The 20,014-nt window shown below is 53.6% G+C and overlaps 3 protein-coding genes across 12 annotated transcripts in view; 1 reads left to right on the forward strand and 2 right to left on the reverse strand.

The window, feature by feature from the left end:
• Positions 1-985: 985 nt before the first annotated feature.
• HSD11B1L (hydroxysteroid 11-beta dehydrogenase 1 like) lies at positions 986-4,023 on the reverse strand. Of its 3 annotated transcripts, XM_068980066.1 has the most exons (7): positions 3,883-3,976; positions 3,669-3,799; positions 2,926-3,037; positions 2,484-2,575; positions 2,089-2,182; positions 1,813-1,978; positions 986-1,710 (listed from the first exon to the last, which is right to left on the reverse strand). In XM_068980066.1, the coding sequence occupies exons 1-7, from the start codon at positions 3,953-3,955 to the stop codon at positions 1,515-1,517; spliced, it is 864 nt and encodes a 287-aa protein (XP_068836167.1). In that variant the 5' UTR covers positions 3,956-3,976; the 3' UTR covers positions 986-1,514. The 3 variants fall into 3 exon arrangements, with proteins under 3 accessions (XP_068836167.1, XP_068836168.1, XP_068836170.1); XM_068980067.1 differs by lacking the exon at positions 2,926-3,037 and having other exon boundaries at positions 3,669-3,795; positions 3,883-4,023; XM_068980069.1 differs by lacking the exons at positions 2,926-3,037; positions 3,669-3,799 and having other exon boundaries at positions 3,883-3,955.
• A 2,011-nt stretch (positions 4,024-6,034) lies between these two features.
• MICOS13 (mitochondrial contact site and cristae organizing system subunit 13) lies at positions 6,035-7,971 on the forward strand. Its single transcript, XM_068980070.1, has 4 exons — positions 6,035-6,434; positions 7,085-7,262; positions 7,453-7,504; positions 7,765-7,971. Exons 1-4 carry the CDS (start codon positions 6,406-6,408, stop codon positions 7,860-7,862), a joined length of 357 nt encoding a protein of 118 aa, XP_068836171.1. The 5' UTR covers positions 6,035-6,405; the 3' UTR covers positions 7,863-7,971.
• Positions 7,972-10,893: 2,922 nt separating this feature from the next.
• SAFB (scaffold attachment factor B) overlaps positions 10,894-20,014 on the reverse strand; it is a 60,818-nt gene continuing 51,697 nt past the window's right edge. For 3 of the 8 annotated variants that reach the window (XM_068981316.1, XM_068981321.1, XM_068981318.1), the window contains 12 exons: positions 18,885-19,034; positions 18,724-18,806; positions 18,280-18,419; positions 18,032-18,120; positions 16,335-16,441; positions 15,061-15,348; positions 14,165-14,302; positions 13,663-13,705; positions 12,152-12,270; positions 11,761-11,867; positions 11,342-11,393; positions 10,894-11,161 (listed from right to left, as the gene is read on the reverse strand). In XM_068981316.1, the coding sequence (XP_068837417.1) occupies positions 11,059-11,161; positions 11,342-11,393; positions 11,761-11,867; positions 12,152-12,270; positions 13,663-13,705; positions 14,165-14,302; positions 15,061-15,348; positions 16,335-16,441; positions 18,032-18,120; positions 18,280-18,419; positions 18,724-18,806; positions 18,885-19,034 (1,419 nt within the window). In that variant the 3' untranslated portion in view covers positions 10,894-11,058. Of the gene's footprint in view, positions 11,162-11,341; positions 11,394-11,760; positions 11,931-12,151; positions 12,271-13,662; positions 13,706-14,164; positions 14,303-15,060; positions 15,349-16,334; positions 16,442-18,031; positions 18,121-18,279; positions 18,420-18,717; positions 18,807-18,884; positions 19,035-20,014 lie in introns of all 8 variants that reach the window. The other 5 variants (XM_068981315.1, XM_068981313.1, XM_068981317.1 and 2 more) reach the window with 3 other exon arrangements.

Raw genomic sequence — 20,014 nt, forward strand, 5'->3', positions numbered from 1 at the left:
GTTAAGGAAAGTGTTGTGATATAGTCCCCCGGTGGCACTTGATATGTGCGTGTGTGCTAGATCGCTTCAGTCGTGTTCGATTCTGTGGGACCCTAAGGACTGTAGCCCGCCAGGCTCCTCTGCCCATGGAATTCTCTAGGCAAGAATACTGGAGTGGGTTGCCATTTCCTCTTCCAGGGGATCTTCCCAGGGATCGAACCCGCGTCTAATGTCTCCTCCATTGGCAGGTGGGTTCTTTGCCACTAGCGCCACCTGGTGTAATTTTAGGGGCAGAGATAGGAGGCATGGTGGGAACAAAACCTTTCCCCCGCCTCGTTTTTATCTTTCAATCCTGTTTATCTCCGAGAGTCAGTATCAGTTTGAACATCTGCTGATCTTGGCGCCTTGGAGAACCAACAGTAGCTTGCATTTTATAACAGTTTTCATGCTACAGTTTTAATCTTTACAGTTACTTTTTCTTTATGCAAGCAGTGCTGATTTACCACTCTAAGGAAAATCTCCATTTTAAATTTATTAATGTAAATGTCAGTGGTGTGCAGATGCACACATTGCCTTAAAGAGGGGTAGTCTGTTGTAGGAATCTCAGCGTCTGCCACCAACTTCCCCTCTCTGTTTCCTCATCCATAAAATGACAATAATGATAGCACTGACCTCTGGTTACGAAAATGCCATGAGGTCATGAATGTCAAGTGCACAGCGCTTGATGCAGGTGATCATTATTGGGACATAAATCACACACTTAGTGCTGCAAATAACGCCTTTGGCCCACAAGCAGTTCCCTTCCCTTCCATCCCTGACTTCCTGGATGAGGTCCACCTGTCTTGAAGCCTCCGCTTCTCCTCCTGTGAAATGAAGTTGAGCATTCTGACATAAATATATCATAGACATCCCTCTTCGCCTCCTGCCACAAACAAACTGGAAGGAACCTGACAGTGGATGTGCAAGGGAAGAAGGATTTTTATTATCAAATGGGAGGTTGGACGTAGCCTAGAACATGTTCTTTTACTCCTCCCTCTCCTCAGACCCCAAGAGCAACTCGAGAGCTTCGAGGGCTCCCTTGCTTGGGGAAAGGGTTGGAGGATGCTCTGAGGCTGACTGAGTGGAAAGAAGAAACTGGGAGGCAGTGGATTCAGGTCACAGATAGAGTGGGCTCCAAAGGTGGCTCAGTGGTGGTATGACCTGTTTGATGGGGCTGGGGCTCTGGGGCAAGTCACATTACCTCTTTGAGCCTCAGTCTGTCCATCTGCAAAATGGAAGCAGCTCTCATATCATCAGTAACAGCTAAGAAGACTGAGGTAATTGACTTCCGACTTCGTGACAAGATGCCTGGGACGCTCCGAGTTCTGCTTGTTTTCAAGTGCTGGTAGTTTACTCGGGTTTACTTTTTTGTGTCTTGATGACTTTCTCTTGGCCCTTGACCACCTGCTCAGAAGTGTCTTCAGTGTATGTCCCAGCTCCAGGACTGTTGGCTGGAGGGTCTTCTGGGAAGATGAAGGGGCCTCAAGCTCAGAGGCTCAGGCAGCAGCGGGCGTCGTTATGTTGAGCTCCTGGCGGACGAACCAGGCCCTCGAGTGTGGCATCCAACTGCGGAGCAGGCAGAGCAGGCGGGAGCCCCACGGGTAGAAGACCCCAGAGGCACGCGTGGCGCCCCCGCGGATTACGGCCAGGGCTGCCTTGGGCCCTGGGGCCGCCCTGACCCTCGTGATGCCCCTGGGGAAGGGAGGGTGTGATGGGGACTGCGGCTGGGGCTGAGCAGCCCAGCCACAGCCCTTCCCAGGGTAGCCTGGCCCCGCCTCGCGTCCTGGGCCTCACCTGACTCCTTCGGCGGCTGAGGCACGGTCTCGGAGACCCAGAACGCACATGGTAATGGCCACGTTCACTTCCTGCACGTCCAGCTCCCGCCGGAGAGAACTGAAAAAGCTGTCCAGCGCGAACTTGGCTGCCGAGTAGGGGCTGGAGAAGGAAGTGGGCACCCGGCCTGGGGGTGCAGGAGGGCAGTGGCTGAGCGGCTGAAGCCTTCCTGCCCGCTCCAGGCTCGCCTGCATCAGCCCTTGTTGTTTCCCCATGCCCCGCCCCACTTACACGCACCGAGCAATGAGGACACCACCACCAGGGAGCCCTTGCTGTCAGTCAGGCTTGGCAGCGCCGAAGAAGTCAATTGCACGTAACTTAGGAAGTTCACCTAGAGGTGGCGACTGCGAGTCACCGGGCGGAGGAGGAATCCAAGCCCAGACGAGGAAGGGGCGAAGGCCTTGGTAGGTAGGTAGGGGCTTGAGGACTGGGACTGCGTTCCAACCAGAGTGTGGGAGCATTGGCCGGGGAACTGATGAAGCCCAAGAGGGCGGAGCCTAGAACCAGGAAAGGCGGGGTCTGGAGCCCCGAGGGGCAGGGCCTGATGGGAACAGGGAGACGGCGGAGTCTGGTGGGAGGGCGGGGCCAGGGCCAGGAGGGGGCGGAGCAGGGACCGCGGAGGGGCGGAGTACCTGCATGAGCCAACGTGTCGACTGGGAACTGCGGACCCGCGTGCCTGCTGGGGCGGCGCCGAGGTGGTTCAGCACCAGGTAGTCCAGACCTCCTGGCCCGGAGAGGCCCGTCAGCCTGGAGCTAGTCCTTGAGGCTCCGTAACCCCCGGCCCTATGAGACACCGCCCCGAGCCCTGACCCCTGAACTAGCGAAGCTCCGGCCAGAGCTTGGAGTCAGTGAGTTCTGACCCAGGTAGTGCCACAACTAAGACCAAAGAGAACCCGTTCTACTCCCTAACCGAGCTCCACCCACTGGATGCCATGAGGCTCCACCCCCTAGTCACGCCCCCGGAGCCATAAATCTCCACCCTCAGACGGCTGTTACTACCACACCCCCGCCCCAATTTGGGTCTTGCCCTTAAAGCCTAGAACAAAGTCCCAGACTCCAGGCCCCGCCCCTCACCCAGCTTATCCAGCGCAAACTGCACCACGCGCTCGGGCACCTCAGGGGAGGCCATGTCCGCAGCGATGTAGAAGACCTTGGGAGCGCCCAGCTTCCGGCAGTTCCCTACCACCTGGGGGGGCCAGAGCTGCCCGTGGGCCCCTTCCACCCCAGCTGGTCCCCCTCCACCTGTCGGCTCCATGAGGGCCCCAGCCTGAAGCCTCCCCTCCCCTTCAGTGAGCCTCGGGTTCCATTTAATATCATCCCCAAAGCTTTAACACTGGGATAGCAATCTGGCAGCTCACGGGCCAGAATGGGGGACATTTTTGCTTGTTCAACCATCAAAATTTAAAACTCAGGAGATTTCAAATAAATCTTGAGATTGCTGGCCTCTTGAAGTTTTGGAAGGTTTGTCCCCAGGAGATGTATATTTCCTTGAAGCAATACTGGGCTGTTGCTAAGAAATGTCTACCCACCTTTCTTTTGTCCTTGAGAACCCAAGCTATCAGCACAGCCTTCGTTCACTATCATTACTCTCCTTCAGTGAGGAAAACTCCTGGCTTTACAACTATCTTACTGCTTCAGTCCCACACCAGAACCCAGGAGAAGGTACTTTTCTTGTCTCTGACTTGCAAATAAGGAAACTAAGGCTGAGAGAGATTAGGTGACTTGCCCAAGGTCACACAGGAAGCCCGGATGCTTGCAGGGGTTCAAACTCAATCCGTTCCCCACTCCCCACCCCTACTTGAGATGGAGTGTCTCACCTGCTGCAGCAGAGCTTCGGTGTGGGCAGTGAGCACTAGGTGGGAGCCCAGGCGCGCGTAGTGATACGCCAGCTCTTCCCCTATGCCGGCACTGACTCCGGTCAGTAGTACACGGGCTCCGTGGAGGCTGGCTGGCGGTGAGCAGGGTTGGTCAGCTTGGGGCATGGACAGGATAGCCAGACCACCCCTCCCTCCCCCACACCCAGGCACTTACCTGGGTCAAAGTTGTCATCCCAGTAATAGGCAAAGAACAGGGCTCCCAGCCCTGTAAGGAGCAGCACCTTCATGGCCCTCCCTGGGTCTGCAGTGGGAGAGAGGGTGGCCACACAGGCCTGGCCCAGAGTTAAACCCCAGTCACACCCATTTCCCCAATGGTGTCTTTGTTCGAATAGCAAGTGATGACGCCCCCAGCCCTGGCCCCTTTTTTCTGTCCCCATAGCCACAACCTGGTCCAGGTCATCATCCAGCTCACCTGAGCCACTGCAGCAATCTTCTTACCTGCTGAAAACCCTGCCTGTTTCACTTAGGACAAAAGGTGGGTGACCAAAAAGACCCTGCTTGGATCAGCCCCTCTCATTCACTCTGCTTGGCCACACTAGCCTCGTCACTGATCACAGGAACCAGCCAGTCACCGGCCTCAGGGCCTGGGCACCGGCTGTTCCCTCTGCAAGGATGCTCTTCCCAAGTGGCTCTCTCTTTCAAGTCTCGCGGCAACCACCACCTCCTCAGAGGGCGCTTGCCTGGCCTCCTTCTCTACAGCACCTCTCTTCCTGTTCCTCCTCTGTTCCTTACCTCTAGAACATTCATCTCCTTCTCAGCACTTGTCATCCCCTGAAATGATCTTGATGATTTATTACCTGTTCAGGCTCCCTCTCTCCCCTTAGACTCACCTCCATGAGGGCAGAAAGGAAAAGGAAACCTGCTTCTGTTTTGCTTTTTTTTTTTTTAATGTTTTGGCCACGTGTCATGCCGCATGTGGGATCTTAGCTCCCCGACCAGGGATAGAATCCAAGCCCCCTGCAGTGGAAGTGCAGAGTCTTAACCCCTAGATTACCAGGGAAGTCCCTGTTTTGCTCACTTTTGGATCTTCAGTGCCCCAAACCGCCAGACTTGTAGCAGGTGCTCAATAGACAGACTGATCCAGAGTGATATGAGGAATGTGGGAGATGAGAAGTGGGGGAGGCCAGAAAGACAACTCTATCTGGAGACACCCAGAAGGAAGTGGACACTCAGGACTGGCTTGGATACGGAGGTGTCCATGTCATCAGGGTTAAGATGTGACTTCAGCTGTGGGAGTCGATTTACTTGTATCTCAGTAGAAGGCATAAGAGAGAAAAGCCAGCTAGTTAAAGTTCAGGTGGTCATGAGTTTCCCCTGAAAAGGGCCCAGGCCTGTTCCATCTTGGGGTTTCTATCCTCTGAACTGCATGGGGCAAAGATTACAGAGCATAGGGATCTGTGTCCAAAAAATGTGGCATGTGTCTTGCTGCTTCAAACTCTTCCAGGGTTCACCACTTCCCCGAATGGAGACCCAGCAGGTCTGGCCCCTGCCTCCTTGTCCATCCTCAACTCCTCCACTTCCTATCCATAAATCTATCAATCCTCAGAGAAGTGAACTCCTCGCCTTAACCCAGTTATGCCAGCATCCCCTCAGCAAAGAACGCTCTCCCACCTCTCCCCACTTCCAGGGAAAGCCTTGAAGCCCCTCAGCTCAACCCTCTCCTCAACCAGGCCCTGATGACAGCAGCCCTGCAGGGGTTACCTGGCAAGCTGGGTGGGAGGGCGGGGGGCGGGGTGAATGGATGAATGGGTGGATGAAATAGCTAGGTTGTGATGGGGAAGAAAAAGGGAGAACCCAGATCCTCGCAGAACCCACTGGCCTCCTGACATCGCTGGGCCTCAGTTTCTCCTCTAGACATAGGGGGCGTGCGACCCATTTGCACGTTCCCAACCGCGCATTCACTCACTCAGGTTTGTTTCACCCAACGTTCAGAGGGGCCGGGGTCCGGGCTTAGGAGCCACGCGCGCGCCCCTCCACCCTCACCTCACGGCCGTGTCCCCGGGGCTCGGACCGCGCCCCGCCGCGTAGGGTCTATCACATGACTCCGAACCCCCCTCGGGGGAGGGGCTAGACTGTGTGTGTGTGTGTGTGTGTGTAGGGGGGAACTCAGCTCCAGGCGTTGCCAGGCAACAGCCTCCTGCCTAGCTCTTTCCCTGACCCCACCCCTTAGGGACGCCCCAACCCGACCGGATCACGTGACCAAATCCCCCGCCTATCAGACAATTCCGCCCTCGTGTTGCCGAGACAACCGGCAGGCAAACTCTTCCTAGGCCTGAGCCCTTAGTCCCTCGCGCGGGTGGATCTCCTGGGTGTGGCTCTCCTTCAGGCCTCACTCAAGACACCCGATTTCTATTTCCCTCACGTCACCAGGGCCGTGCCTCGCCCGACTGCATTTCCCAGGAGGCTTGGCAGCTAGAAGAACCGTCCGGCGCCCCACGGGAAGTGCCGGCTACTTTTCCCAGACAGCCTTGCGGTCGCCGGCCCTTGAGGACTAATCTTCGCGGAGACGTTTTTTTGCAGTCGGACCGCAGCCCATCTTTGGTTTCTCGGAGCCGAGACTCCGACTCCCGGAAGCCTTTGCGGATGACAAGAGACTACGCGTCCCAGAGGCCCCTGCGGCGCCGCAACCGGAAGCTGCGGGCGAAGCGAGTGTCCTTGCGCGCGGAGCCGAGCGATCATGGTACCCCGAGTTTGGTCGCTGATGAGGTTCGTGGGGTCACCGGGCGGGCCTCAAGCCCCCGAAGATGTTCCCTTCTGCGGGCACCCGACATCTGGTTTGCTCCCGATCGCCTCTTTGCTGCCCGTAGTGTCAGGTCTCCCGTGTCTGTTCAGACAGGGTGGAGCTTCTCCACTTCCTGCTTCCTAGAGAGTCCTTGCCTTCGCACTCGGTATACTAGAGCCCTCGGAGTCTCAGTTGCCGGCTCTGTAACATGAGAGTGGCGCACGCATTTGTTGCGAGGTTAAATGGACACTTAGAAACCTCCCGCGAGTTCCTCTCGGAGCATTCCACGGGAACTGGAAGGTAGAAGATGGTCAGACGTCTTAAGCCTTAACTTCCCTGGCCTCTGCAGGATCTCGAGTGACACCGTCCCCTCTCCATGCTTCAGTGTACCAGTTAAATGGCGCTGAATATTCCTGCACGCTCTAAATTAAGTGCTGTGTGTCAGGCCCGCCTCTGGGCTCCCAAGATGCCCCGCGCTTCCCCCATTAGCTGCCTGGCTTCAGGTGTGTCCCTCTTTGGACTGTGGGCACCCTTCCCCTAGGAGTCTAACCCCACCCCCACCCTTGCAGGCCTAGACCTGGGAGGTGGCCAGCAGTGTCTGTTGAGCTACTGTGGTTCCTTTCTCTGCCTGCAGGTTCCTCATCAAGGGCAGTGTGGCTGGGGGTGCTGTCTACCTGGTGTACGACCAGGAGCTGCTGGGGTCCAGTGACAAGAGTCAGGCGGTCCTTCAGAAAGCCGAGGAGGTGGTCCCCAATGCCGTGTACCAGTTCAGCCAGTACGTGTGCGAGCAGACAGGCCTGAAGTTACCGCAGGTACCCTGAGCTGGTATTGAGGCTGTGCCTGGGAGGGAGGAGGGGTGACAGCTTTGTGATGGCCTTTAATCCTGGGTCCTTCAGCCCTGCTTGGCATCCTCGGCACCGGATGCTGCTCTCCTGGCCTGTGAGGGAGGCTGGGCAGGCCAGGTCTTCCTTTCACCAGCCCCTTCTCCCCTTCTCTCCCCAGCTCCCAGCCCCTCCAAAGTTTAACTTTCACATCCGCGACTCTTGGAATTCAGGTAGGCGCTGGTCCATCTGCAGGCAGGGGAGGGGCCCCAGATACCTCCCATATCCCTTCCTGGCCATTCCTTTTCATCACTAGCTTTCCTGCTCTTTGTACAAACCCTCTCCCCAAGAACTAAAAGAGACAAGGGGGTGGAGATTCCAGGGAGTGGGGAGCAATTTGTGACCTCCATCTGTTTCCCTGTGTGGAACTGACAGCTGGTAGAGGTACCTCTAAAAGTCTCTGCTCAAAGTGCCTGGCTCTTCCTCCCCACAGGCATCATCACCATGATGTCAGCCCTGTCCGTGGCCCCCTCCAAGGCCTGGGAGTACTCCAAGGAGGGCTGGGAATACCTGAAGGAGCGAACCAAGTAGCCTGTCAGAGAAGCTGTCTGCCCCAGGCGGGAACAGGGGCAGGGGCGCCACAAACACCAGACTGGGACTCAACTGGGCAGCTCCTGGCCTTGCTGGCCCAATAAAGGACTTGGAAGTGTTTCTCAATCCATGTGCTGGACCCCTGGGAAATGGGCTTTTGGCTCCTGGGGGCCTGACCTTGATCGAAGGCCAAGGTCTACTCCTTTTTTACCTGGACCCTGCCCACCAGTGGGCCCTCGACCTGGTATGGGGAGTGGGAACAGACCATAGCCCTTGGGCTCAGGGTTCAGAACATGCTGAGGGCCCATCTGGGTCTGGGGTCTCCTTGGGTTTTGGAGGGCTGAGCACAGGGTGGGGCAGTCTGGGGGCAAGGGCTGATCCACACGGCTGGCAGTGCCCACAGCTGCTGGTTCTCCTCCCTGCTCAGCTCCCTGATCCATGTCAAGTCCGTGCCCTCACCCCGTGCCCACTCTCATTCCCCCCTCTCCCCACGACCTGAGGGTTGCTGCTCCCCTGGGAAGCCTTCTCTGACACCCCATGCCTACTCTGGGTCAGCTGCCTGGTGACCCACATGTCTTTCGACCCAGCTGGAGCTCTGGGGATGCTCCCTTGAGATGCTCCCTGTGAGGTCCCCAGCACCCAGCCACAGAAGTCATCCCACCACGGTGGCAGCAAGAGAAGAGCTCTGCCCCTGACAAGGTAGGAGGTGGATGTGGGTGGGAGCCAGCCGCCGGCCTGCGAAGCCACCCTGGGAGCAGGGAGCAGGCCTGGGTAACAACTGGCGCCCTGAGCTGGCGCAGGATTGTCTGTCCCCAAGAGTTCTTGGGTTCATGTCACTCTAGGGGATGGAGCTCACTCAGGACTGTGAGCCAGGAGGGGAGAGCAGGGTTACAGATGAGGGAGGCAGAGATGAGAGGCCAGGGTGTCTCCTAGGGTTACCTGAGCATAGGAAACTGCACCTGCACGTCTGTCCATGCATTCAGCCAGGAATGGGTGGGGAGGGCTGTGCGCTTGGGAAAGGGGAGCCCTACATGACCTGTGCCACCCTGGTCATGATCTGACAGCCTGGAGACTGGGGCTGCTCTTGACCTCTCTGTGCCGTCGTCGTCAGACCGATTCCTCTCCTTTGACTTGTATTTGTTGCCAGTGACCAGCTCCCTGCTGGCCCCACCTCTGGGACCACCCCCTCCATCTGCTCCCCATAGATCATGTCTGATGACATTATGGACCTTGTTTACACAACTGTGGCTCCCCAACACCTGTAAGACTCCTCAGAGGGGCCCCACCTCCCCTCTGTCCCAGGACACACCGGAAGCCCTCAGTTCCCAGAACACAGCTGGCCTTTCCTCTGTTGTGTGGCCCCTCACTGAGCTAGCTGTCTTTTCTCATGGCTGACTCCTGTTCATCTGCCTCTGGCTTAGACGCCTTCTCCAGGAAGCCTCCCCTGCCCTCTTCCTCCAGTGCTCCTCAGTGCCTCGTCACAGGGCCCACCACCTCGGGGCACGTTTCCTCAGCTCGGCATCACTGACATCCAGGAGGGATCAATCTTTGTTGGGGTCACCCCAGGCATGGTGTCCAGCAGTGTCCCTGCCTCCAACCCCCAAAATACCAGTGGTGCCTTACCCACCGATGTCTTCTGATGTTGCCAGCTGTCTTCAGGGGACACAACTGCCCTATGTGGCTGGAAAGCCAGCGTGGAAGGTATATAACGCTTCCTTCGGCACACTGTGGGGCCTGGGATCTGTTTTCTCTTTTCCAACTGCTAGAGGCCACTGCCCCTTACCCCACCCTCACAGCCAGCAGGGTTGTCTTCCTCTGTCATGTCCCCATCTTGCCCCTCTGCCTCCGTTTCCCTTGTAAGGACACTTCCAGTAACAGGACCTGCCTGGGTGACTGCAGGTGCTCTCTTGTGTGAAGCTTCTTAACTGAGTCTTGCCTGCCAGGTCCCTCGTGCCGTCAATATGGAGAATTATGACAGGGATGTGCCTGGCCTGGTGGAGTGTATTCAGCCAACAGGTGAAAAGGCCTGTCCCGTGTCTGTCTTCCCTTGACTGTGGGCCTGGGGGCATGGGCCTAGTCAGCCTCGGTTGTTGGTACATCTTAACCTCCATAGAGGGCCAGGCCAGACCCTATGAGTGTGAGAGATGGAGCGAAGCAGCAGTGGCTTCTGACCACTATTCCCCTAGGCAAGTGGAGTCGGGTGGCCCCAGCCCCATCCACAGACCCAGGGCCCCTGGAGACAAGGCACACAGTTGACCTAGGGAGGTGGCACTGCCCCATTATACACGGCCTTCTGCAGTAAAGCTGGCCACCCCTGGAGTCCAGGCAACCTTTGATCCCTGAACACACGTGTACCTTGTGTGGAGTGAGATCCCTCCCACTCCTCCATCCTGACAACTCCGCTTCCACTTGGGCCCTGCCCACCTGCCCAGGCCTACTGTATCACCTGGTGTCCAAGAGCCCTTCTGCTCCTGTCACAGAACACGTGGTCATCTGTCGTTCACAGCAGGACACAATCTCACTAGAGGAGTCAGATTTCAGAGACAAAATGTAGGTGGTGGGAGCCAAGGTGCTGGGGAGTAAGTGCTTGATGGGGACAGAGTTGTAGTTTGGGAAGAGGAAGTTCTAGAATGGACAGTGGGAACAGATGTATGACACAGAAAATATATACAATGCCACTGAATTATACCCTTAAATAGTTAAAATAATAAATTTCATGTGTATTTTTACCACACAAAACCCACCTGAGGCAAGCATCTCATAATATATGGAGGCAGAATGTGGGCAATGGGAACAAACATTAGAGAGATGGATGGCTGAGATGCACAACCCAGACAGTCCTCTGAACTCCGGGCCTGGGCTCATGTTGGGCGTGCTGCTGGCCAAGTGCTTCTGGATAATCCAACAGTCCCTGAAAGCTGCCCCCCTTCCATCCTCCTTCCCTGAAGGAAGAGCTGTGGCTTAACATCAATGAGTGTAGTTTCATTTTAGGTAAAAAAAGACACAATACTTTAAAGGGTACTGGAACAGAAACACATTTATTACAAAAAACCAAAAAAACAAAAACAATTTCACATTGTATTGAGCTACAATATGGCAGGAGATTAAAAAAAAAATTATTGTACACAGTTTAAGGGAACTCTTAACAGAACATATTCTTGTTGCCACGTGACGCGTAACACAGGAGCCCAAGCACTTAATAGCGGCGAGTGAAGTGGGCATCGGTGGGTCTGCTCCCAAAGCCACCTCGCGGGATCACGTGGCCCCGAGAGGCCCCCCCAGGGGCAAAGCTGCCGCGCCTGGAACAAAGGCAGATTGTGTTTGTTTTCCCTCAGTGGGCTCTGCCCTGTGCCCAGTCTCTTTGGGGCTTTCTTCCCTCCAGGGTGGCACCACCAAGGGTCAGAGGTACACCCTGTGAGCAGCAGTGACACCCGCCAGAGCCTACAGGCCAAAACGAGACCAATGATGACAGTCCTTACCCGGACATGCCTCCCCGGTTCATCATGTGACCAGACATACTCCTCTCACCACCTGCAAAACAAGAAACCCTCCTCACACAGTGCCCTGGAGCACCGGACACGGAGCTGAGCACACAGGGCTCAGGCTCAGGGCTCCAGTCCGTCTTAAGACCCAGTCCCTCTGCTGGATATGTGAGCACATGGGTCACACACAACCATGGGCCTCGCTAAGTCGACGCAGAGAGAGAGGCGCTATGGCACCCACAGCACCCCTCCCACCCACTCAGGAGCCCTCAGACTCACCCACCCACCCAGTGCACAAAGAGCAAGGCCGAGTGGTGGGAAAAACAGAGTGCCTCTCCCACCCTCAGGAGCAGGGGCGCCTCTAGCTGCCTGGTGCTTCTGCACAGACGCTGCAACTGCTGAGAACCAGCCCTCACCTTGCCACCTCCTGTGGTCCCTGTCCATCAGGCCTCCGTCAGCAGCGCCCTGCCACGCACGGTCCTCCTCTATCCTGCGGCCGTGGTCCCCCCACTCTCGTCTGCCCCTTGGAGAAAGACACCTCTGATTTGGATTGCCCCCATCTTGGCCTTCCAGGACAGCAACGACACTGGGTTTGGGAAGGTGGGTTTGGCATTTTGTGATCCCAGCCCTCTGAGCAATGGAGGGCTGCAGGGAATGGAACTGGCACTTGGTCCAAGGCTGTCCAGAGAGAATGGAAACAGCCTGGGCCGCAGAGCCTGCACTCAGCTTATCCCCAAGACCAGGAGTCCTCAGCTGGATACATCAATGTGAGGCCCTGGTGGGCATCATGGGACATGGGTCACAAACCTGGGTGGAGGAGGGAGCCCCCGTCCCTCGCTCATCCTCTTGTCGGAGCCATAGCCGCCCCAGCCATCACGGGAGTCGCGGCCATGGCGCTCTGGTCCTCCGTGGCGTTCAGGGTAATGCTGCATGTGAAAGGGCCAAGATGAAAGATTTTAGTACAACCCTGGATCCCACGGCCTCTGGGCAACAAGTTACTAATAACAAGGATGATGACTCAGACAGAAGCCCCTGTAGGTCTGAGACAGTGCCAATAGGCACTGTACACACTGCATGGGGTCTAGAGGCACAACACAGTCGCACCCTGGAAATCTGCTCACATCCTGGGCAGAAGTGCTCATGGAGCCCAAGACTGAATTAGGTGCTCCCTAACCAGAAGGCAGAGGTTCAGGCACCCATGGACCAAAGGGTGGAGGGGTCAAGTGGCTGACCCACGGCAGGAAATGATCACGATGTGCCAGGTGCCTGCATGCAGAATATAATCATGGAGTTACCAGGGATCAACAGCCTTTTGATTTTAGGAGGGCACTGTCTAATCAGATGACAGAAGCCATCCATGTTCAAGAGCAGCATGGCAGGACTGGACAGACACACGCAAGCCATCTTATTTAACACCCCCTGCTCCCTTACACAGCTGGAGAAACAGGCTCAGGAGGAGTGGGAGCACCAGGATGGGACCCTGCTCTGGATCCCAGAGTGGGACATGTAACCACCACGATGCTGCTCAACGTGTCCACCACAGAAAACCCAGGACACCAGGGGCACATTTAGCTGTGTGAGATGTACCTCTGGGAGGAGAGAAACAGGAATCGGGAGAGGGTCATGAACTGCTCCTGAGGCGGCAGGAAAGGCCTCAAGAGTTTGGCCACTCTCAGCCACGTTCTCAGGCTCGGAGGGAGGTGGACAGTATATCAAGATGCTGTGGTCATAGACACCACCAACCCCCAGGGTGGCGACTCTGTCTGCTGAGTAACACCTTGACCACATCTTCCCTCATCTTTTCCATTCTCCAAGGAACCCACTAAAAGTCAAGGCTCTCTGGAGAAAGTTTCTCTAGCTAAATGTTAAGAGAGAAAAAAAAAGAGGAAAAACTGCACTTGTTTTCTAATGTGTTAAAGCTGCTAAAGAAAAAATGCATGGGCAACCACTGACACTCCAGGTGCACCTGGAGCCCACACGAGGAGTCACATCTGGCCGGTACCATGGGTCTCACGGAATGTTCCAACAGACCCTGCCAGGCTCACGCAAAGCTCTCCAGCACATTAGTACCCACCCAGTCACAAAGACGTATAGAACCTCAAGGTCAAGGCTATACGAGGCTTCAGAATACCTGCTTGAATTCTGGGCCAGCACAAAGTACAAGCTATTCATTCACACTGTTGTTCCACACAGGCTGCAGGTGCCACACTCCCTTACTCCTTATCACTCTAACTTGGGTGGAGGAGGAAGCAGGCATGTCACAAAAAGAGAATCAACTGTACAGGGAAAACTGGCTAAAATCACAGCTTCTGACTTACCTGTCCTTCTCTTTCTCCCATGATTGACCTTGAACCTTCTCTCCTGAAAAAGGCAATTCAAATGAAATCATGAGGAGGAACATAGGTTGGACAGATCCCTAAATGGAAAACATTTCCCGAATTGAACTCAGGTAATTCACACACACACTAACTGGTTCAACTGGTCTGGACACCTAGAAGCGCCACTTGAGATCTTCATTATGAATGAACAATGACCAAAAAAAAAACAACAACAAAAACAGGACAGGGAATGTCCCTGTGGTCCAGTGGTTAAAACTTAGCCTTTCAATGAAGAGGATGGGGGTTCCATCTCTGGTTGAGGAGCTAAGATCCCACATGCCATGGAGCAATAAAACCAAAACATAAAACAGACGATACACCATTATAACAAATTCAAGACTTTAAAAATGGTCCACACACACACACAGAACAGAATGAACCAGGGCAAAAAAAAACCCCCACAAAAACCCCATGAATTAATTGGGCAGGGTGAGTGTCTGACCTGTCAACGGAGTGGTCAGGGTAGCGGCCCCGGTCCCTGTGGTCAAAGTCGTGGAAGCGGTCCTGACGGTTGAAGTCAGAGTGGTAGCGCTCATCCAGGGCTGCCCGCTTAGCTTCTGGCCAGTAAACATCATCTCGCCTGGGGTGGGGGGGCGGGAAGCAAGAAAGGAGGGCATACATTCCCCCTCCTTAATGGATGACCTCTGTGGAAGCTGGTAAACTAAACCCTCAACAGTCCAACTGCCCCATCACTTCAAAGAATGAGAACTAACTTTATCCATAGAGTCCATTCTCTGCTACTAGAGGTCAGAGTGCCTGGAGGGATGATGTGGAATGTGACTGAAAAGCTCCATTCTCTTATCCAATATACCTGAGTCCCCCAAAGAGAAAGCTCAGGTCTCCTTACAGGAGGGGATCAATGAAGTGGATGTCAGATCCCTTCTGGGAACTGCTCATGGTCACAAGGGTTGGCAAGTCTATGGGACAGTTAGTGCACTAACTGTCCTGCCCCATGCAGATTTGACTCAGGAGACACCCAGTGCAGAGGACTATTAGTAGCACTTGCAATGTACCTGTTCAAAACCATTTATATCACTGCAATGATTTCAAAGCCTGGCAAGTCTGTGTGTGTGTGTGTCTATCTGTGCTGGTACTCAAACCTAATGATCTAATAAGCACCACTTTCACCCACTGCTTCTCCAACAATCTCAAACCACCTCAGGTTTCCATATAAAGCACAGAATATCAAGTTGAGCTGTAGCAAATACTCGTATGCTTTTTTCCCCTTTGCTTCTTATTAAACAAAAATCACTCATTAACAGGGTTCTGGGGAACATGGCACAGTTCTAAATGCCACGGGCCACCTTAGGGGTGGCAGTGAGCTATGGCATGGCTTACCGCCCATAGTCATAGGGCCTGCGGACGGCAGGCCGCCGCTCCTGCTCATAACGCAGCTCCTGCTGGCGCCGCAGCTCCTCGCGCTCGTGGTGGATGCGCTCCTGCTCGCGACGGCGCTCATGCTCCACCCGCCGGCGCTCCCGCTCCAGCCGCTCCCGCTCCATGCGCTCCCTCTCTAGGCGGTGTCTGTGGAAGGCCAGCCTCTCGCGGGCAATGAGCAGCTTCTTGCGTTCCTGCCGCTCCAGCTCTGCCTGCATGGACTGCTCACGCTCGCTATGCTCGCGCAACCTGCAAGCAAGGAGTAGAGGCTGCAGGGACCCCCGAGCTGCAGCAGTGCCCCCAGGTGGGATGGGGAGGGCCTCGAACTGCAGATAAATTTAGTAACAAGCAAGTGCCAGAGGATGGTGGAGGCAGCAGGTTGTGCAGGACCCATCCTCCCAGCACTAGGCCGAGGCACTGACAGCCAAACTTTTGCAGAGATACTGATGATGCCCAACATGTCCTTCCCTCCAATCTCCTGTTCCTTCTCTGCTCTGTTTACCAACAGGGAACAGTACGAGCATAAATGCCTTATCTAGTCTTGTTTTCTGTGTCAAGGACAAACATTTTTGTGATTTCCTTGCTTCAGGGACCATGTCTTGGACCCTGCGCATCCCCATCCAACAGATAATAACACCAGGCTTTTGGGAAGGAGCCCATGAAGTGGAAAAGGCCGGGATCACCTCTCCCAGCGCATTCATCTGCGTGGTAGTGGTCCCTGGTAAGACTCAACGATGTTTCATGACCCTGTTGAGCCACTTCTGTCAACCTTGCTATCAGGCTAATTTTTGTATATTTATTTCAAATCACCTTTATTTCTATCTGCTACACATCTTTGGTCTTTTGGGAAATTTTAATTTAGATGACTCCTTTATAAATTTTTAGTCCTTTCAAAAGGTCAAACTCAAAATAGATTTACTTCTGCACCATACAGATGAATTTAACTTTTATATTTCTGTGCAGCCAGCAGTTTATTGTTGACATGGGCTTCAGTGATATGAGCCAGAGACACAAAAGATGGTCCGAAGGCACAGACCAGTGACCTGAAGCTGCTGAGGAGAGCCTGCCCTTCTCTTAATTCTGGGAAATGTCATGATAAATATTTTTATCATGTGAAAGTAAACATGCATGAGGGTCGGTTTCACTGATCTCTTTGCCAATTACTTCACCAAAACTGTACTCTGGCTAATATGTGTGTTGCCCAAATCAGTCAACATCCCTGGATCCCAACTCACCTGCGAGACTCCGAGTCTCTCGACTTCCTCGACTCTTTCACTTCATCAAAGGACACAACAGACCGCTTCTCTCTGCTGGCCGATTTGCGATCCTGGCTCTTAGACACCTGGTTCACCAAGAAGCATTGACAAGTTAAAGCAGGAAGAAATCAGTTGTGTCCAGGCTCAAGCATCCAAGATCAGAAATGAAGCTGAACAGTGAATGAAACAATCAGGTAAGACTGTATTCTCTCTGGAGAAACCTCATCTTGGCTTACCAAAATCCAGAGTCATAGACTCACTACCAAGCTAAAATGAAATCCACTGCCTACTTTCAGTAGTCAACACTGAAAAGGGGATTTTCTCAGAAACTTTTCATTTAAGGTAAAAACAAACCAAACTTTTTTTCATTTTGTCAAGTGCACCCCAAACACATTCTTCAATATTAAACACGCAGTGGTGCCCAATCAAGGCCACTTCTGCCACGTCTGAGGATTCCTTACTTGTGCTGAAGGCATTAATTTTTGACACCTATTCATCTTAGCCCTTGAATCCACACTTCGATTTTTCCATTTGACATCATTTGTTAAAAAGAAGGGAGAAATTATCTGATACAGTAAAATATTTGCACAAACACAGTACAGATATGAAATGCTGTAACAGAACTCTCAGCTTGTAACTGGTCCATAACATTCATGAGCTTAAATGGCTGGTCATCTGGCCAGCATAGGTTAACATGGCAGGCCTGAGGCTAGTGGTGGGAACCTTGGCATTCAGAGTACCCTAGTCAACAGTACACTGGCAGAGGTGGCTCACTGTGCCCTGACCATGCAAACGATGGCTTGTGCTGAACAACTGCTTTCCTTCTGGGAGTCAGGAGTGGGTACGTATGTGACCAGCCCCAGTAAGCCTGGGAACTGAGGCTGTTAACGGGGCTCCCTGGGCAGAAGCATGACTCTTGTGCTGTTGCACGGTCCCTGCTTGGGGAGCCTTGCGGGAAAGAGACCACAGGGAGCCAGGAGAGTTCCCTCCAGACTCTGGTGCTTTCCCCACCTGCCTGGCTGTGTGACCTCCCTGCATCACTGGAGCCAACCTTAGGCGTTAACTACAACTATGCTGGGCCCAGTGGGACCCTGAGTGGCCCTGGAAATGTGGGTAGTCTTGGGGACCTGGGCCCACATCCATCCTTGTTGTAAGGCTGTCAAGAGTTGAATTATGAACATCCAGAGCTGCCCGTGACCCTAAAACAGCATGCAGAGTGAAGCGGTAAGAGCCTAAGGTGGGCACTCTGTGGATTCTGTGGCTCTATGGAGCGTCTGCACGGAGACAATGCACGGAATGAGTAAGATGGAGACTGGGCACAGAGGCAGCCGGAAGGCCGGCTCTGCCAAGTGTGGGTTACAAATGCACAATGGAGAGCTGCTGAAACCTGAGGCCAGCAACGAACATGGACTGCTGTGCCCAGATGCAGGCAAATAAAGCCAATCACACCCATAAATGAATTTCTAAAGTTTTTGTTTGTTTGTTTTAAAAAGGGCAGTAATTCTTACCAAAACTATGAAGGAAAGCCTTTAAACTTTCTCAATTTTAAAGTTCAAAAAACCCCTCCATTTTCAGAAGACTGACAAGCTCTTCTCAAATTAAGCTCACGAATCCCCTAAAACACACAGAGAACTGTCAAAGGAAATAAATAACCCAGGCAGGAAAAGAATACTCACTCGCTCTTTGGATCCCAACGTTTTGACACTGATAACAGGCACACCTTTAGATTTATCCATCACCACAGTCCGCTCAGTTCCTCGGCTTCCTGTAGGAAGAGAGGAGTCAGGTAAGCAGGGGAAACACCTCGTACTGAGGGAAAAGTACTCAACTTCAAGGAAAACAAATGTAGTTTGTGTTGCCCATTAACCACACCAGCCAGGAACAGAAGCCAGGGTGCAGTCTCTCACACCCACTGGTTAGCTACCTGACTTTGTGGCTCGAGAGCGCTCCGAAGAGCCAGGTTTCTGATCATCCTGGTCTTCACTCTTCTCTCCACTCCCGTCTTCACCCTTTTTAGCGTCATCTTTTCTGTCAGCCTTCTCTTCCCTCTTGAGGTTGGCAGATCTATAAATGGCATGCAGATACAGATATGTGTGAGATGAAACACTGAGGGAACAACCCAGCGAGACTCCCGCAATGAGCACCGAGTGAGGATGGGGCTGCCTCGGAGGCATCCACAGGACGGAGAACATGCAGCCTAGGAGAGGAACTTGAGACACCTCTGAGGACTGGCGGGAAAATCCTCCAACAAGTGCACAGAAGGCAAGGGGGTGAAAGCCTCACAGCCTTTCCCACCCATGGAAAAGTGAGGAACAAGACATCAAGAGAAAGGTCATCTTGGCCATAATCCCCTCGAGAAGACTCATACCTGTCAGCATTGCTGGATTTTTCTTTTTTCCCCTCCCCTTCTCTTCTCTCAGAGCTTTTCTTCCCAGCAGGTTCATTTTTTGCCTAAAACAAGAGAATCAAGTAGAAGTATTACCTTATTTCCTAACGTGGCTAGATCCCAGGAGGAAAATGGCCCCTTACTTTTTCCACTGAGATCATCTTCCCATGGAGCTCTGTTTTGTGCAGGTGGTTGATGCATTTTGTGGCCTCTTCTGCCGTGGACATGGTAACGAAGCCGTAGCAGCGTGCTCCAGGACTCCGGGCATTGGTCACAACTTTGGCGCCCACCACCTTGAAGGAAAATACACATGTACATCTCAGACACGAAGCCCCCACATAGACCCCTACACTGTGGTTTATGCCACTTCCAAGAGATGCCAAGAACAGGTGGATGACAAGTGGCAGGTAAAGGCTGTGGAGGGCAATGCTATAGCCTGGCTGCTCCTACTCCTTCATGGCTGTTTCTCTAGGGGACTAGGATGACAGTGAGGTGGAGAGAGCAGAGTGAAGCTGAAGGCAGCGTCCTGCCAGAATTCCATTAAGACTATGTAAACCTTGAAAGGAAATGTTCCTAAATATGCGGTCAGCCAGGTGGACAGTGAAGTAAGAAGACACACCAACAGAAGGAGAGGGACATAGGACGGGTTTACAAAGAGCACTCTAGAACACAGAGCCCACCCTATTACTCCCAAAGCAAAATTCATGGGTATGTTTCAGGTGCCTTAGATACATCCTCACATGCTAGATGTTAGTTAACTGACCCAACAGCAGCAGCAAACTGAGGCTGGGACGCCCATTTATGCGAGAAGGCCCATGGCTCAGGAGAAGTCCCAGTGTGTCAGGGGCCATGGCTGGTATTCATCTTTATTGTGCCAAATGAAACCTGAGCCCCAAAGTACGGATTCCCAGGGGTCTGGCCCCTATTCAATCCACATTAAGCCTACAGTGTACCCAAGACATTGCAGGCTCCATACGGACATTTTCCTGCAGAGCAGACATCTGCTCTGAGGGCCACTGCAGAATCAAGAGAAGGGTCCCACTCTGTAATGCAAATGTCCAGGGAGTTTTCAGTTACTGTGAGGAACATGTCAAGCTTTGTTTTCCTTGTTTGTTCCTGAACATCAACAGCCAAGATCAAAGATGTTGGTTTTCTCCGTTATCATTTCTGAATCCTAACTGTGAATGAGGGCCTGTGCTAAATCTTACTTGGCAAAGAAGCCTGAAGACAAGGAGGTGTGGGCATGGCAGCTTATCTGGAGGTGAGTCCAGGA

This window comes from Capricornis sumatraensis, chromosome 9 (assembly GCF_032405125.1).
Source record: "Capricornis sumatraensis isolate serow.1 chromosome 9, serow.2, whole genome shotgun sequence".
Lineage (NCBI taxonomy): Eukaryota > Metazoa > Chordata > Mammalia > Artiodactyla > Bovidae > Capricornis > Capricornis sumatraensis.

What these genes read in the sequence shown, in the direction of transcription:
- HSD11B1L (XM_068980066.1), bottom strand. Translation starts at nt 3,955, where the DNA reads ATGAAGGTGCTGCTCCTTACAGGGCTGGGAGCCCTGTTCTTTGCCTAT. An exon ending in CCGAAGCTCTGCTGCAGCAG is followed by an intron (nt 3,038 to 3,668) that starts GTGAGACACTCC and finishes TGGCCCCCCCAG; the next exon opens with GTGGTAGGGAACTGCCGGAA. An exon ending in GTTTGCGCTGGATAAGCTGG is followed by an intron (nt 2,576 to 2,925) that starts GTGAGGGGCGGG and finishes TCTCCGGGCCAG; the next exon opens with GAGGTCTGGACTACCTGGTG.
- MICOS13 (XM_068980070.1), top strand. Translation starts at nt 6,406, where the DNA reads ATGGTACCCCGAGTTTGGTCGCTGATGAG. An exon ending in CAGGCCTGAAGTTACCGCAG is followed by an intron (nt 7,263 to 7,452) that starts GTACCCTGAGCT and finishes TTCTCTCCCCAG; the next exon opens with CTCCCAGCCCCTCCAAAGTT. An exon ending in CCGCGACTCTTGGAATTCAG is followed by an intron (nt 7,505 to 7,764) that starts GTAGGCGCTGGT and finishes TCCTCCCCACAG; the next exon opens with GCATCATCACCATGATGTCA.